General features: G+C 46.9%; 1 protein-coding gene across 1 annotated transcript in view; it reads right to left on the bottom strand.

Annotated features, from left to right (window-relative positions):
* LOC104127654 (olfactory receptor 6C74-like) overlaps nt 1–3,107 on the bottom strand; it is a 5,479-nt gene extending 2,372 nt beyond the window's left edge. The window contains exons 1-2 of the mRNA XM_009640341.2: nt 2,482–3,107; nt 1,944–2,225 (exon numbers count right to left, since the gene is read on the bottom strand). Coding sequence (XP_009638636.2) covers nt 1,944–2,225; nt 2,482–3,107 — 908 coding nt within the window. The remainder of the gene's footprint in view (nt 1–1,943; nt 2,226–2,481) is intronic.
* Nucleotides 3,108–15,654: the final 12,547 nt, after the last annotated feature.

Below are 15,654 nucleotides of genomic sequence, written 5' to 3'. Positions count from 1 at the left end.
CAGTGACTGTGCCCCTGTCCTGGGCACTGGTGAGGCCGCCCCTCAAATGCTGGCGTCAGGGTTGGACCCCTCACTCCCAGAAGGACATGGAGGGGCTGGAGCATGTCCAGAGAAGGACAACAAAGCTGGTGAGGGGTCTGGAGGCCAAGGCTGATGGGGATCAGCTGGGGGAGCTGGGGGTCTTCAGCCTGGAGAAGAAGAGGCTGAAGGGAGACCTTATCGCTCCCTACAGCTGCCTGACAGGAGAGGGGATCCAGGGAGGTCAGGCTCTGCTCCCAGGGAACGGGCAATGGGACAAGGGGAAATGGCCTCAAGTTGTGCCAAGGGAGGTTTAGACTGGACAATAGGAAAAATCTTTTCTCTGAAAGAGTGGTCAAGCAACGGAACAGGCTGCCCAAGGAAGAGGTTGAGTCACTAGTGACATTTAAAAGATGTGTAGATGTGGCACTTAGGGACATGATTTAGTAGTGGACTTGTCAGTTTTAGTTTATGGTTGGACTAGATGAACTTAAGGGCCTTTTCCAACCTAAATGGTTCTATGACTCTATCCGTCTGCTTTATCTTCACCCTTGTTAGTCTGGTGACCATCTTCAACAGGTATCAGTCCAATGTTTTCTTTAGACCCCCTTTTGCTATTGATGTACTTTAAAAAGCCCTTCTTCTTGTCAGATACAACACTGTCCAGTTTCAACTCTAATTGAGCTTTGGTCTTTCATGTCTTCTCCCTGCATATCCAAATTATTGCTCTGTAATCTTCCTACGAAGCCTGACCTTGCTTCCTGAGTTTGTAAAATTACTTCTTCCACTTGATCTCCACAAGGAGTTCCCTGTTCAGCCATTACCCTGTCTTTACACAAGCTTTTCCATCTTATTTTCTCCCCTGTCCTGCTGAGGAAGGGCAGTGAGATCTGCTTGGGGGGTGTCTGGCAGCCAGACAAGGTTAACCCACCACAGGTCTAGATAGAAAGGTTTTGGTAACAAGGGGCCTGCAGGTATGGTCTGTGTGAGAAGACACAAGGGTCTGCTCTGGGCTGGACACAGATAGATCCAGCCAGCTCTAAAATGGACTTACCACAGGCCAAAGCTGAGCCCATGAGTGAAGCTGGTGCACCTCTGGGAACACATCTTTAAGAAAGGGCAGAAGTTGCCAGCTAGAGAAAGGAGGAGGGAACAAAAAGAGTGAGATACAACAGAGGGAACAACAAGATCAGAGAAGAAGGAGAAAATACTCCATGGTGGAGCAGATATCCACTGCAGCCTGTGGAGAACCCACATTGGGGCAGAGAAAAAGTGCAAAAGGAAAGGAGCAGCAGAGGGAAACCACTATGGATTGACTATAACCCTCCCCACCTGTCCTGTGCTGCTTAGGGCAGCAGTAGAGGAGGCTGGAATGAATGAATAAAACTGACCATGTGCAAAGGGCAAGTAAAGGTGTCAGTTTAGTATTTGACTTTGCTTCTCACAAACTAAAACTATTTTATTTGGCAATAAATTAAATTAACTTTCCCTAAATCCAATCTGTTTTGCTCCCAGCAGCAACTGGTAAGCCGTCTCTCCATCTTTATCTCAACCCACAAGGTTTCTTGTTTCTGTTTTTCCTGTTTTCTGCCTCCGCTCTGTCCCACTATGGATTGGAAGGGGTGAATGAGGGTGAGGATTTGGTTGTTAGCCAAGGCTAACCCACCACAGCAAGGGGGAAAAAATACACAGGCAAAGCTGAGTCTAGGTACTGGAGGACTAGAAGATCCTTTCTGTTTTGGCACAGTTTGGTTGCTTACCAGAAGAAGGAACTACATAACATGTAGAAAGCGTAAACAATTTGAAATCAGCATCTTTAATTCAGTTACACAGTGCTGATGTTACATCTGGGAAACAATTCAGTCACTTGGATGGGCCACTCCAGCATTCACAACTGCCTTTGGGAGCTAGAAATTGCCTTCAACATGCTCTTGTTTAAGGCTTGTTTGACTTGGTTGTTCCTGAGTGAGTAGATGCACAGGTTAAATATCTGTGTCATCATGGAGAAGAAGAAAGAAAGAACTTTGTCAGAGTCCTGACCACCTCGCTGTGCTGGGCAGATATACCTGTAAATACACGTGCTGTAAAATATCACCACCATGAGGTGAGCTGAGCAAGTGGAAAATGCCTTCTTCCTATCTGTGGAAGAGGGTATATGCAAGATGGTGGTAATAATGCAGCTGCAAGAGACAGTGGTTACTATTAAACTGTTGGGTTTTGTATCAACTTTAAGGTTACCCGAAGGATCACGCAGACACCCTGCCGTCTGCGGGTCAAGGAAACACAGCATACACAGTATGGATGCTCCAAGTGACGCAGTATAATTTCGAGCTCTAAGTCTTATAGTGAGGCCACATTCCAGTCCTGCCAATCACTGTGTGGTCACGGTGATGCCCTCTTGCTCCTCCTCTTCTTGGCCTTGCGGTTACTGCCCACTCGGCTTCTGCATTGCTTGCATACCACATTAAGGTACCAGGTATGATGATAATTAGTATGCTAAGCATCAGTCCTTCAATGAACCCTGTGTCAGTGCAGGACAGTTGCAACAACAGAGAAGTATCACAGTAAAAGTGGTTCATGACATTGGGACCACAGAATGGCAACTGCACAGTCATAATGGTGGGAGGAAACATCAAGAGAAAACTCACTGCCCAGCAAGCCAGGACCAGCTGGAGGCAAAAGCTGTTGTTCATAATTGTTGTGTAATGCAAAGGGCGGCAAATGGCAACATACCGATCAAATGACATTGCTGCCACATGGAAAAATGTGCAGGTACCCAAATAAAAGAAAAGCAGCATCTGAAGGAAACAGTCAGGCAGGGAAATGATCTTCCTCTCTGTCAGAAGGCTGTAGAGGGTCCTGGGAATGAATGTGGAGGTAAAACTGATTTCCAAAAGGGCAAAATTTCTGAGGAAGTAGTACACTAGGGTCTGAAGGAAATGATTTGCAAGAGTGATGCTGATGACAGTAATGTTTCCAAGCAGGATCAAGAAGTAGGCAATCACAAGAAACAGAAAGAGGATGATCTCCAAATGGCAGCTGTTGGTCAGTCCCAAGAGGACAAATTCCACTACTGTTGTGTGGTTCATTGAGGCTTCATTGCTGGCAGAAAAAGAAAAAAAGGCCCATTTTGAGAACTAGCAGAAAACAACAGAGAACAAGTTAGTTTGGCTTTGCTAACATTAAAGGGTAATACCAGTAATGAACCCCAGCCACAGTAAGCACACGCTAACAACCTTGCTCATGTAAAGGAGTCCCAAGTTCCATTTATAACACTGAGTCCCCGCTACAGTAAAAATTATTCATGCGGTTCCCTCTTAGCACAGTGAGAGAGGTGCACATGCAGAAACTGTTACAGACCCTAGGACAAATGAATCTCTGAACATTTGCCCCCCACCAAATACAGAAAAAAGCCAAATGCACACGGGGAGTAGTTTGACTAAGTGCCCAGAGACCTACTAGTTGAAATGAATTCAAAAGCAGTATTGCGGAGGAACGCAGTCACGGTGCCCAGAGACCTACTAGTTGAAATGAATTCAATTGCGGAGGAACGCAGTCACACTGTAGACTGATACTGAAGAATATTGGACTGGTTGACGGACATATTAGTACTGCAAAAGAGAAACTTTCTGCAGTTAAAAGGAGATAAAAAGAAAAACACAGAGAGAGGGAGACTTTACAGAGAAAAGGTCAGACAGAAAGATACAATGCTATAAGGAGAAAGGATGGGTGGGTACCACGGATAGAAGGCAAAATGCATGGGGAAATGAATGGATGCGAACACTAAGCAAGAGTATAAGGGGGGGAAAGGAAAAATTATGGGAACATTTTCTGTTTACTTTTCATTTAGCCTTGGCTTTACAGCTCCAGTGGATCAACTCTGATGCTGACAGTCATTCTTCCTTCTTCAGAGCTCCCGTCTCCAAGTTTCCCTTTACCTCACAACATCCTACCCCAAACTCACGCATGAATACTGTCCAGTGCACTGTGTCTACTGCACTACCACAATAGCCACCACTGTGGTTGCCGTTACCTTCCGGAAGTGAAGTGGAACATGAAAACTCTGGCTGGTGCCCTTCAATCACATTCTTTTCTTTCAAGCTTGCAAGGTCCCATCCATGTGTTTCCAACTGCATTCTCCCTTCTTCTTTTTCCTGGACACCAGCCCTCCTTGCCTTAAAAAGAGGCATACAACTCATTTTGCATTCAGATCTCCCCAGTTTTGTGTCTGGATCTTTGAATCTGGTTTTAGGCTCATTTCAGACTAATTTCAGATATTTCTGAATGATTGAAATAGACACCAACACAATGAGTTCCCAGGGAAAGCAAGCACACCCCAGATAGCTCACAGCCCATACCAAACGTGCCAATCAACTTTTCTTCTTCAAATGCTCCTTACAAAATGTTTGGCAAAAAGGTAGATCCAAGCTAGGATGCTAGAACCCTTCTTATCACACTATTCCCATTACATCTTTCCCCTTTAGTGCCCTTTTTCCAGCAAAACACAGGGGTTTATTAGCATCATCTCATGGTTGTTTCTCAGAAAACACCAAAACAAAAAAACTTCCCTCTCACAAAACATATAAATATAGAACATATTTTTTAATACTAAGGATGACCAAATATTATATGGATGCTGAGAGTGGTCCCTTAAAACAAGAAACTCTGTCAATAAGAACTAAAAGCTTTTACTTTAGTTTGAAGACTGGAAGTTCAGGTTTCCAAGCCATTGCCCTTTTAATCTTTCCCTGTCTCCAAAAACTCACACACGAACTCTAAGAAATGGTCCAAATAGTTACCAGTACATCCACAACAATCCAGGATGCTTCAGAAAAGATTCTGAGTCTTATCTTTCTCCTTCATTTAGTTTGACATTTGAGTTATGGCAAATAAAACTCCTCTCTTTTCAGCTCCTTTTTGTAACAGTGGTAGCATGTTACATTCTTGTACTTCCTCATGGAGTCAAACCTCAGGGACCAATTAGGTATTGAAATCTGCCAAGCACCTTCTGGGAAAACATTTGTGCAAGTTTGAAGAACAGCAAGAATATAATCAAACCATAGAGAAAATGAGATTGGAAAGGACCTCTGGAGGTCCAATCCCTTGCTAAAAGCAAGGCTAACTTAAAAGCTGGACAAGGTTGCTCATTACCTTCTCTGCATAAGTGTGAATATCTCCAAGAATGGCGATCCCACAACTTCCCTGGGCACCACCTCATGCTTCACCATTTCCATTGTGAAGCGTTTCTTCCCTATGTCCAGTGGAGATTTACTTGTTTAAGCCATGACCCAAACCTCTTGTCCTTTCACTGTACATTTCTGAGAGGTCTGGCTCTGGCTTCTCTACAAATCCCCTCCAGACAGTGGACAGTACAACTAGATCCCTCCTCTCAACTTTGTCTTCTCCCTCTGCTTCTAGTCATGTGCCCCCATTCTCTGATCAACTTGCTCATCCTCCATTAGACTCACACCATTTTGATAACATCTCTGGGGTTTTTCACTGAGGGTGGGGAAGCTATGCTGTACATAGTTCTCCAGATGCAGTCTCACAAGTGCCAAGCAACAAGAAATCAGCAGCTATCCTGAATGGCTGGTGTCGTGGTTTAACCCCATCTGGCAACTCAGCACCCCCAGCCTCTTGCTTGCTCCTCCCATCTTCAATCAGAAGGGTAAAACTGAGAAAGCTTGTGGGTTGAGATAAAGGCAGTTTAATAGGGAAAGCAAAAGCCATGAGCGTGCAAGCAAAGCAAAGCAAGGAATTAATTCCTTCCTTCCCATTGGCAGGCAGGGGTTCAGCCTTCTCCAGGAATGTAGGGCTCTGTCACGCGTAACCGTGGCTTGGGAAGACAAATGTCATCACTCCCAACGTCCCCCCCTTCCTTCTTCTTCCCCCAGCCTTATGTACTGAGCATGACACCACATGGTCTGGAATAGCCCTTGGGCCAGTTGGGGTCACCTGTCCTGGCTGTGCCCCTTCCCAGCTTCTTGTGCCCCTGGCAGAGCAGGGGAAGCTGAAAAAGTCCTTGCCTGGTATAATTCCTGCTCCGCAACAACTGAACCCTCAGTGTGTTATCAACGTTCTTCTCATCCTAAATCCAAACCACAACACTGTGCCAGCTGTTAGGGAGAAAATTAACTGTCCCAGCTGAAACCAGGACAGCTGACTATGGTCTTGTGAATGCAGCCCAGCACGCAGTGAACCTTCACTGTCACAGAGGCACGCTGATGATATGTTCAGCATGTCATCTGCAGGAACCCACGTCTGTCTGCAGAGCTGCTCCACAGCCGGTCAGCTTCCAGCCTATACCTAAGGATGGGGTTATCCCAACCCACGTGCAGGACAATTGAAGGGAGCCCACTCCACCTCACTTAGTACATGAACTATGTAGTAGTGAACTCCCTAGCTACTGTGGTTGCTACCAAGAGCTAAGTTCAGAGCACCAGTATCAGACAAGAACTAGAGTATTAAACCACACTTTGGCACCATCTTTATTTCTCTATTCCCTGTTAGGAGTGAAGTCACTAACATGGATTCCTAAAGCAGCGATCTAAAGCTAGCGGAGGAAAAACATCCTTGTAAGAACTTGTAAACCGAGTCAGTTTCTAAGTATGTGAGCAGGAATATCCCAGATCCTTACTTAAATTAGGGCTCATTCATCTCAATCAGCCCGGTTTGTAACTGTGGAGACGAGGAAAGGACAGATGCTACTGCAAATCTCAGTTCTGCAGGAATTAAAACTCTACTTCAACGGTTAATACTTTTCCTGAGGGAAGCAATTCACATGTTGGGTTGAGATCCATCACCACGCACCAAGAAGAAATAAACAAAATTGCCATTAACTCTTTAGTACCGGGGGTGTGTGTCCAAGCTATAGCCCTTCTGTTTATTTGTGACATGTTTTTCTCTGCTTTGATGATGTTCCTGGAGCTAGTAATAAATCAACAGCATAGGATGTTTGGTAATGAGGAATTGCGGATGTAAGAGTAAGAACCACCCAAGAAGATCATAGAATCATTTAGGTTGGAAAAGACCTTTAAGATCATCAAGTCCAACCGTTACCTTAACCCTGCCATCCCACCACTAAAATCTGTCCCTAAGCACTTCAACTGCCCAGCTTTTAAATACCTCCAGGGGTGAGGACTCAACCACCTCCCTGGACAGCCCATTACAGTGCTTGACAGCCCTTTGTGTGAAGAAATTTTTCCTAATGTCCAACCTAAACCTGCCCTGGCACAACTTCAAACCGTTCCCCCTCATCCTGTTGTCCATTACCAGGGAGAAGAGGCCAACCCCCACCTCACTACAGCCTCCTTTCAGGCAGTTGTAGAGGGTGATCAGGTCTCCCCTCAGCCTCCTCTTCTCCAGACTAAACAACCCCATTTGCCTCAGCCGCTCCTCGTATGACTTGTGCTCCAGACCCCTCACCAGCTGTGTAGCTGTCCTCTGGACATGTTCAAGCAACGCAACGTCTTTTTTGTAGTGAAGGGCCCAAAACTGAACACAGTATTCAAGGTGCCACCTCACCAGCACTGAGTACAGGGGCACGATCACTTCCCTACTCCTGATGGCCACACTATTCTTTATACAGGATGCCGTTGGCCTTCTTGGCCACCTGTCCACACTCCTGGCTCATATTCAGCCAGCTGTCAGCCAGTACCCCCAGGTCTTTTTCCACCAGGCAGCTTTCCAGCCACTCTTCCCCAAGCCTGTAGGTTGTTGTGACCAAAGTGGAGGACTGGCACTTGGCCTTGTTGAACCTCATACAGTTGGCCTTGGCCCATCAATCCAGCCTGGCCAGGTCCCTCTGCAGAGCCCTCCTCCCCTCCAGCAGATCGACACTCCCACCCCGTTTGGTGTCATCTGCAAACTTACTGAGGGCACACTCAATACCCTCGTCCAGGTCACTGATAAAGATAATAACCAAGACCAGCCCTAGAACTGAGCCCTGGGGGACACCACTCATGACCAGCTGCCAAATGGATTTAACTCCATTCACCACAACTCTCTGGGCTCGGCCATCCAGCCAGTTTTTTACCCAGCGTGATATGTCTTTCCAGCAGGTTCGGGTATTATTCTGTCACTTGTTTATCCATGGTCTGTATCAGGGCTTATCACACTCAGCTCATTTGCACTATCCTGTCTGTCATGGCTCATTACACTCTGCTGCTCAGCTCTTGATTGAGGTAAGGTTATGCTACTTCCACTCTATTCTACCCATTTGTCTTACTGTCATCTGGCAAATACATGCAATATGTAGATGCAATGATACTTTCATTGCATTAGACATCATTAGTGGGCAAATAGCTTAAGTTTTCACAGGTGTATACACTGCATAGACAAAAATTATGATAAATACTAGCATGGTGCAAGCTAATCAATGGCCATCAGGTCCTAGTAATCTTAACCCTTACAAAAGCAGCTTTCTTTATTCACATTGTACTAACTGTAAATTAATTTTCTGTTTCTTCTATGCAGACACCAGCTGGGGAGTTTCAATATGTAACTCAAACGTGATAGGTATTTGGTGCTTCTTGCAGTTACAACTGCTGCCAGCACTGCAGCTCACTGAGAGTGCAGTAGTCATATCACAGATACCCAGCATCCACCAGCCTAAGGCATACTGGAAGTGTGAACCCTAGAAGGGCCACACTGTGGTGACAACTGTTCTTACAGTTTTCTCTTGTTTGTAGGGGGCTTGGCATCAACAAGAAACCCTTCCACCTCACATCCTCTTTGTCTACAGTGTCTGCATACCAGTGTTCCTCCCATCTCTCTGTTACTGGGGGTTTTACAGACAATGTCAGCACAAGGTGTCAATCCAACCAGTCCCCAGAGATATCCCGGTACCTTTCCAGCAGTTTTAGGTACTCATCTCCTGTCACTTGTTGATTGGTGGCCTCTGCAAAGGCTCATCATACACAGTTCCTATTTACATTGCCCTGCTGACCATGTCTCATTACACTCACCTATTCAACTTGTGGTCAAGGGGAGGGGGTGATACTCATGCAGCATACGCCCAACTACACCCACAGTGAGGTGACTGCCACCCTACAGCGGAATTCTAAAAGGAGACAGACTACCACCACAGCCAAGTGTCTGTTGTTGCCTGCAAATGGAGACCTTTATGAGTTGTGCGTAGTTCTTCACACTCCCAGCATGGAGGACAAATTACAGTGACAAAAATGCAGTAAAGGAAACACATCCATATTACCAGGAGGACAGAGAGGTCTAAGGCTAGCGTTAACGCCAAGAGAAAATGCACTTAAGAAAAAAATCATAATGACCCTACAGCTGATCCTACCTTACAGCAGAGACACAGGAGCATTTATACATTTGACTGTAAACCATGGCGCTTTCACATGTTGCCTCTACAGTCCAAATTTCCCCCAGAGTTTAGCACAACACTGAACAGTGTCCCTGTCACCGAAATTGGGAGGAATAAACCTCGTAACACCAATGTAGTGTTAAAAGGCAGGCATTCTTTATTCATAGCCCCAGATGCATGGGGGATCGCTCCACCTAACGTGCATACCTGGCACCTGGTCCAGTCAGGTTATATTGATCAAATACATGCATATTCATTACATTCATACATAATCAATAACATCTTCTCTAACGATTGGTCCAAATTCTCTCGCTTCCTATGTAAATTACTGCGCAGACTCAGTTGTGCACTTCCATTGTTCTGCTTTGAGTACGTGGTATCTTTTGGGTAGGTGGTCAAGGAGTCGGTGGTCGCGATCTCCCCCTGCCGGAATTACCTCCTACCTGCTGGGCTCTCTATCTTGGTAGTCCTAGCCAACTTTCTTGGTCCATTGCATGGAATTACCCTTCATCTTCTTCCCCTGACAGGTGCACATTGTCTATAGTTTTAGCTACATTAATAATGACCTTAAAACTACAGACCATATACTATTCTCATTGTCCTGAACTTAGTGTTCAGTTGGGTAGGGCTGTACGGAAGAGAGCACAGCAGCATTCATGGTTGCATTTTGTAGTTAACTGATTCGATCCCATCACCCCAATGCTGAAAACTAAGATACATAACAATTTCATCATCATTTTGGTTACATCCCCACAAGATCTGTAAATTCTACTTTGCTTGGTGTCTCAGAATAACCAGGATGCAACTGAGATCAAGCCAGGGCAGAAGCAGGTTATTTCTACAGCTGTAGGGGAGAGCAGAGAGCAGCAGCGACAAACTCTGCTGAGGTGAACTCTGCCCAAATGGGGCAGTTAGAGGGTTTATACACCTTTGGGTTATACGACTTACTCTTCCCCAAGTCCTGTCAGATAAGCAGGACATGGTAAATCGCAACAGAGAGTGGATTACTTCAGATAAGGAGTGTCTAGCCAGTCCATACTTTTACAAACAATTCATTCCTTCAACAGTCGAGTCATGCTGCAGGCATCTCTGTTAGGGTCCAACTTTGTTGGATGAGAGGAAGGCCCCCTTGCTTTCTAGCCCACCTCAGACAAGCCTGGGAGGCCAGGGGCGGCTAGACCAACCTCTCATTTCAGGTTTGATCCCTTCGAGCAAGATTAAGATGCAAACCAGGTCAGATGTCTTAAGTTCACTCATTTATTAACTCTTTGGGGGAAAGAGAGAGAGCAGCGATGGGAAAGGAAGAAAGGAAAGATGGGAAATTAAGCAAGAGGTACAGATGGAAGAGCGCAAACAGTCACCACCATGGATCTGCAGCGTCCCGAGGGTCTGTGCTTCTGGGGTCTTTGGTGGTCTCCCCTGGGGTCAGTGGTCGCCAGAGTCTTCAGGGGTAGCTCACAGAGTCAGTGGTCACCCAGGGTCTTGAGTGGTCACCTGCGGAGTCGGTGATCCCCCCAGGGTCTTAGATGGCAGCCTTTTATAGGCTGCTTGCCTAAGGCACACACTTGCGCATACCCTTTTGGCTTTCTTGTTGTTGGGCAGGGGCAGGGGTCAAACTGCATGCCTTGGCGGACAGGCCCCCCATCCAGGGGAAAACAATGGTCTGCTGCTTCAGGAAGCCTGAAAGCCCCCTTATCTGGTCTTCTCAGATAAGCACACAAAGGAGCAAGCTTTGAGACAATTACCTGGCTATTCAGTCTCTCACATTGTTGAGGGCCAAAGAACAACAGGTGCCGACTGCCACCATAACAGTGCACCACCAGCAATATCACAACAACCAAGACTCCCTGATTCCCATCCATAAGCTGATCCATCAACTGGAGAGTCAAGGAGCGATCAGCAAGACTCACTCACCCTTTAACAGTCCCATATGGCCAGTGAAAAAGTCTGATGGAAAGTGGAGACTGACAGTAGACTATGGTGGCCTGAATAAAGTCACACCCCCGCTGAGTGCTGCCATGCCAGACATGTTAGAATTTCAATACGAGCTGGAGTCCAAGGTAGCCAAGTGGTTGCCACAGCTGACATCACGAATGCGTTTTTCTCAATCCCTTTGGCAGCGGAGTGCAGGCCACAGTTTGCTTTCATTTGGAGGGGTACCCAGTATACCTGGGATCGATTGCCCCAGGGTTGGAAACACAGCCCTACCATTTGCACGGACTGATCCAGACAGGACTGGAACAGGGTAAGGCTCCGGAATACCCACCATACATTGATGACATCGTTGTGTGGGGCAACACAGCAGAAGAAGTTTTTGAGAAAGGGAAGAAAATAGTCCAAGCCCTTCTGAAGGCCGGTTTTGCCATACAACAAAGCAAGGTCAAGGGACCTGCACAGGAGATCCAGTTTCTAGGAATCAAATGGCAAGACGGGCGTTGTCAGATTCCAATGGATGTGATCAACAAAATAACAGCCATGTCTCCACCAACCAGCAAAAAGGAAACACAAGCTTTCTTGGGCGTTGTGGGTTTTCGGAAAATGCATATTCCAAATTACAGCCTGAGCGTAAGCCCTCTCTACCAAGTGACCCAGAAGAAGAACGATTTCAAATGGGGCCCTGAACAATGACAGCCTTTGACCAATTAAACAGAGGACAGTTCATGCAGTAGCCCTTGGGCTGGTCTGGACAGGGCAAGATGTAAGAAATGTGCTCTACACCGCATCCGGGGAGAACGGCCCTACCTCAGCTTCTGACAGAAAGCACCAGGGGAGATTCGAGGCCGACCCCTAGGGTTTTGGAGTCGGAGATACAGAGGATCTGAGGCCCACTATCCTCCAACTGAAAAAGTGATACTGGCAGCATATGGAGGGATGTGAGCTGTTTCGGAAGTGATTGGTACTGAAGCAGAGCTCCTCCTGGCACCCCGACTGCCAGTGCTGGGCTGGATGTTCCAATGGAAGGCTGCTCTGTGGAGTCCTATAGGATAAGTTGCAGAGACTGCTGAAGGAGAAAGTGAATTGAGTCGGTCTGCAGAGGTGAAAGCCATCCAGCTCACTTTGGATATTGCTGAACAGGAAAAGTGGCCAGTGCTCTGTCTCTGTACTGACTCATGGATAGTGGCAAATGCCCTGTGGGGGTGGGTGCAGCAATGGAAGCAGAGCAACTGGCAGCGCAGAGGCAAACCCATCTGGGCTACCGCTTCATGGCAAGATATTGCTGCCCAGGTAGAGAACCTGGTTGTAAAGGTACATCACATAGATGCTCATGTACCCAGGAACTGGGCCACTGAAGAACATCAAAACAACCAGCAGGTGGATCAGGCTGCTAAGATTGAAGTGGCTCAGGTGGATCTGGACTGGCAACATAAGGGTGAACAATTTCTGGCTCAGTGGGCCCATGACACCTCAGGCCATCAAGGAAGAGATGCAACGTACAGATGGACTCGTGATCAAGGGGTGGACTTGACCATGGATGCTATCACACAGGTTATTCATGAATGTGAAACATGTGCTGCGATCAAACAAGCCAAGCGGTTAAAGTCTCTCTGGTATCAAGGACGGTGGCTGAAATACAAATATGGGGAGGCCTGGCAGACTGATTATATCACAGCCCCACAAACCCACCAAGGCAAGCACCATGTGCTCACCATGGTGGAAGCAACCACTGGGTGGTTGGAAACATCCCATGCCACCGCTCAGACACTATCCTGGGCCTTGAGAAGCAAGTCCTGTGGCAACATGGCACCCCAGAAAGAACTGAGTCAGACAATGGAACTCATTTCCGAAACAACGTCATAGACACCTGGGCCAAAGAGCACAGCATTGGGTGGGTATATCCCATCCCCTGTCATGCACCAGCCTCTGGGAAAATGGAATCATACAATGGACTGTTAAAGACTGCCCTGAGAGCAATGGGTGGTGGAACATCCAAACATTGGGGTACACATTTAGCAAAGGCCACCTGGTCAGTCAGCACTAGGGGATCTGCCAACCAAGCTGGCCCTGCCCAATTAAACCTCTTACATATGGTAGAAGAGGATAAAGTCCCTGTAGTGCATGCAAAAAACATGCTGGGGCAGGCTGTCTGGGTTACTCCTGCCTCGGGCAAAGGCAAACCAATTTATGGGACTGCTTTTGCTCAAGGACCTGGCTCCACTTGGTGGGTGAGGCAGGATGATGGGGAAGTCCAATGGGTACCTCAAGGGGATGTGATTTGGGGTGAGAATAGCCAATGAACTGAATGGTATAATGTTAATTGCTGTATAATACAGTATGTCATGGTTTTTACTATTGCAGTATGTCCTATCAATGGTATAACAGTAAGAATCGCCCAGATTAATGAAGAATGAACTCTGATGAAACTGAGCAAGTGCAGCAGACGGAACCAGAACTGACTTCAGCATGCAACAACCCAACACCACACACCCTCTCCTGCCCTGAAAGACTGTTACAACAGATGGAGCCCAAACCCATTGACTAAATGAACCCAATGGACATTTTAGAAGGATGGCCCATAGACTAAGGGAATGATATCTGTGCGTATATATCAAAAGATGGGGAAATCAGTGGTGATTAATTGGAATGTATTGATAAGGGTAGGACCTAAGCATGACATAAATGGTATAGAATAAGGGGTGGATAATGTCCTGGTTTTGGCTGGATACAGTTAATTTTTTTTCCCTGGCATGGTGCTGTGTTTTGGATTTAATGTGAAAAGAACGTTGATAACACACTGATGGTGTCACCGAAATCAGGAAGAACGAACCTCATAACACCAATGCAGTGTTAAAAGGCTGGCATTCTTTATTCACAGCGCCGGATGCACGGGGGATCGCTCCACCTAACGTGCATACCATCAAGCTGCAACTTGCCCATTTATATGTAACAAACTATTACATATGCATGAAGCTTCCCGATATGCCTATACATATGCATAACCTGTCTCCGCTTTGTATTAAAATTAGGTTCAGGAGGTCATCTCCATAAATCCCTCCCCACTGCGCCTGCTCAGTGCCTCCTGGTGGTGGTCATCGGGGGTCGTGGGGATGAAGGCTGATGGCTCCTCTTTGTCACCGCTAAGTAACCCCTTGTTCTTGCGCAGACTCAGTTGCTCCTTGGCTCTTGCTCAAACCACAGGGTCCGTGTAGACCAGCTCTTGAGGTAAACACCTGGTTCTTATCAAAAAAACTGTCCTTCGTAAGGAGCCACAAATCTTTCTACATCAATTAGTTCTCATTCCTTCTAGTCTGGCAACCTTGGCAAACCGTTATTATCCTTTTGGTTCATCCCCTCCCGATTCTTCCCGTCCTTGAATAGGGTTCTAAATTCACTAAGTAACTATACTACAGACTTTAGGGGAAAAAAAAACCCGTCCAAGCTTGACACTACTAACTTTAGCAAAGCAACAGCAAACTAGACAATACTAACTTTAGCAAAACAACAGCAAGCTAGACAATAAGGCCTAAATTTTATGCATGTAAGCCATTTTACATCTGGGGTCTTTTGACCCTTAAGGTATCAATGGTTTAGGTGTTGCTACATAGCGCTTACAGGAGGCAAGGACTTTACAGCTTCCCATGCCCAGCCAGTACAGCCAGGACAGCTGACCCCAACTGGCCACAGGGCTACTCCAGACCATGTGACGTCATGCTCAGTAGAGAAACTGGGGGGGAGTTGGCCAGGGGGGAACCACTGCTCAGGAACCGGCTGGGATTCAGTCAGCAGGTGGTGAGCAATTGCACTGTGCATTCCTTGTTTTGTACAGTCTTTCATGATGATGATGATGAGTATTATTTTACCTTCCTTTTCTGGCCTATTAAACTGTCTTGATCTCAGCCCACAAATTTTACTTTTTGTTTCCTGATTCTCTCTCCCATCCCACTGCGGGGGTTGAGTGAGCACACACCCGCACAGTATTCAGCTGCCAGCTGGGTTCAACCGCCAGTGGCGCTCCAGTGAGAGGGCAGGGAACGGAAAAATGCTCCACCGTCACTTCAGAGCCTGTCAGTATCTGCTGTCCACACTGAGAGCTTCCCCGGTTTGGGAGTGACAGGAAGGCTGGAGTGATTTAAACAGAAGGAAGATTTCGGTAGAAAAGCTCTGCTGCTGGGCTCTTGAAAAGTCTTCCCCTCCCACCCCCAAAAACCCCCTAACAGCAGCAGTCATTTTGCCCTGGTTTCAGGCCCACTGTCACGACAGCTCCTAACCAGCAGCAAGAACAGTCCTTCGCCTTCCCCCAGCTCCGAGAAGGGGCCACAACAGCCGGGCTTCCAGCACCCCCCCAGGGGAACGCGGACCCCCCCTCCGCAGAG

The sequence above is a fragment of the Egretta garzetta genome, unplaced genomic scaffold, assembly GCF_000687185.1.
Source record: "Egretta garzetta isolate BGI_Z169 unplaced genomic scaffold, ASM68718v1 scaffold496, whole genome shotgun sequence".
NCBI classification, from domain to species: Eukaryota; Metazoa; Chordata; class Aves; order Pelecaniformes; family Ardeidae; genus Egretta; species Egretta garzetta.
Note: the sequence above shows the minus strand (reverse complement) of the source record. Positions and strands in the feature narration are given on the sequence as shown.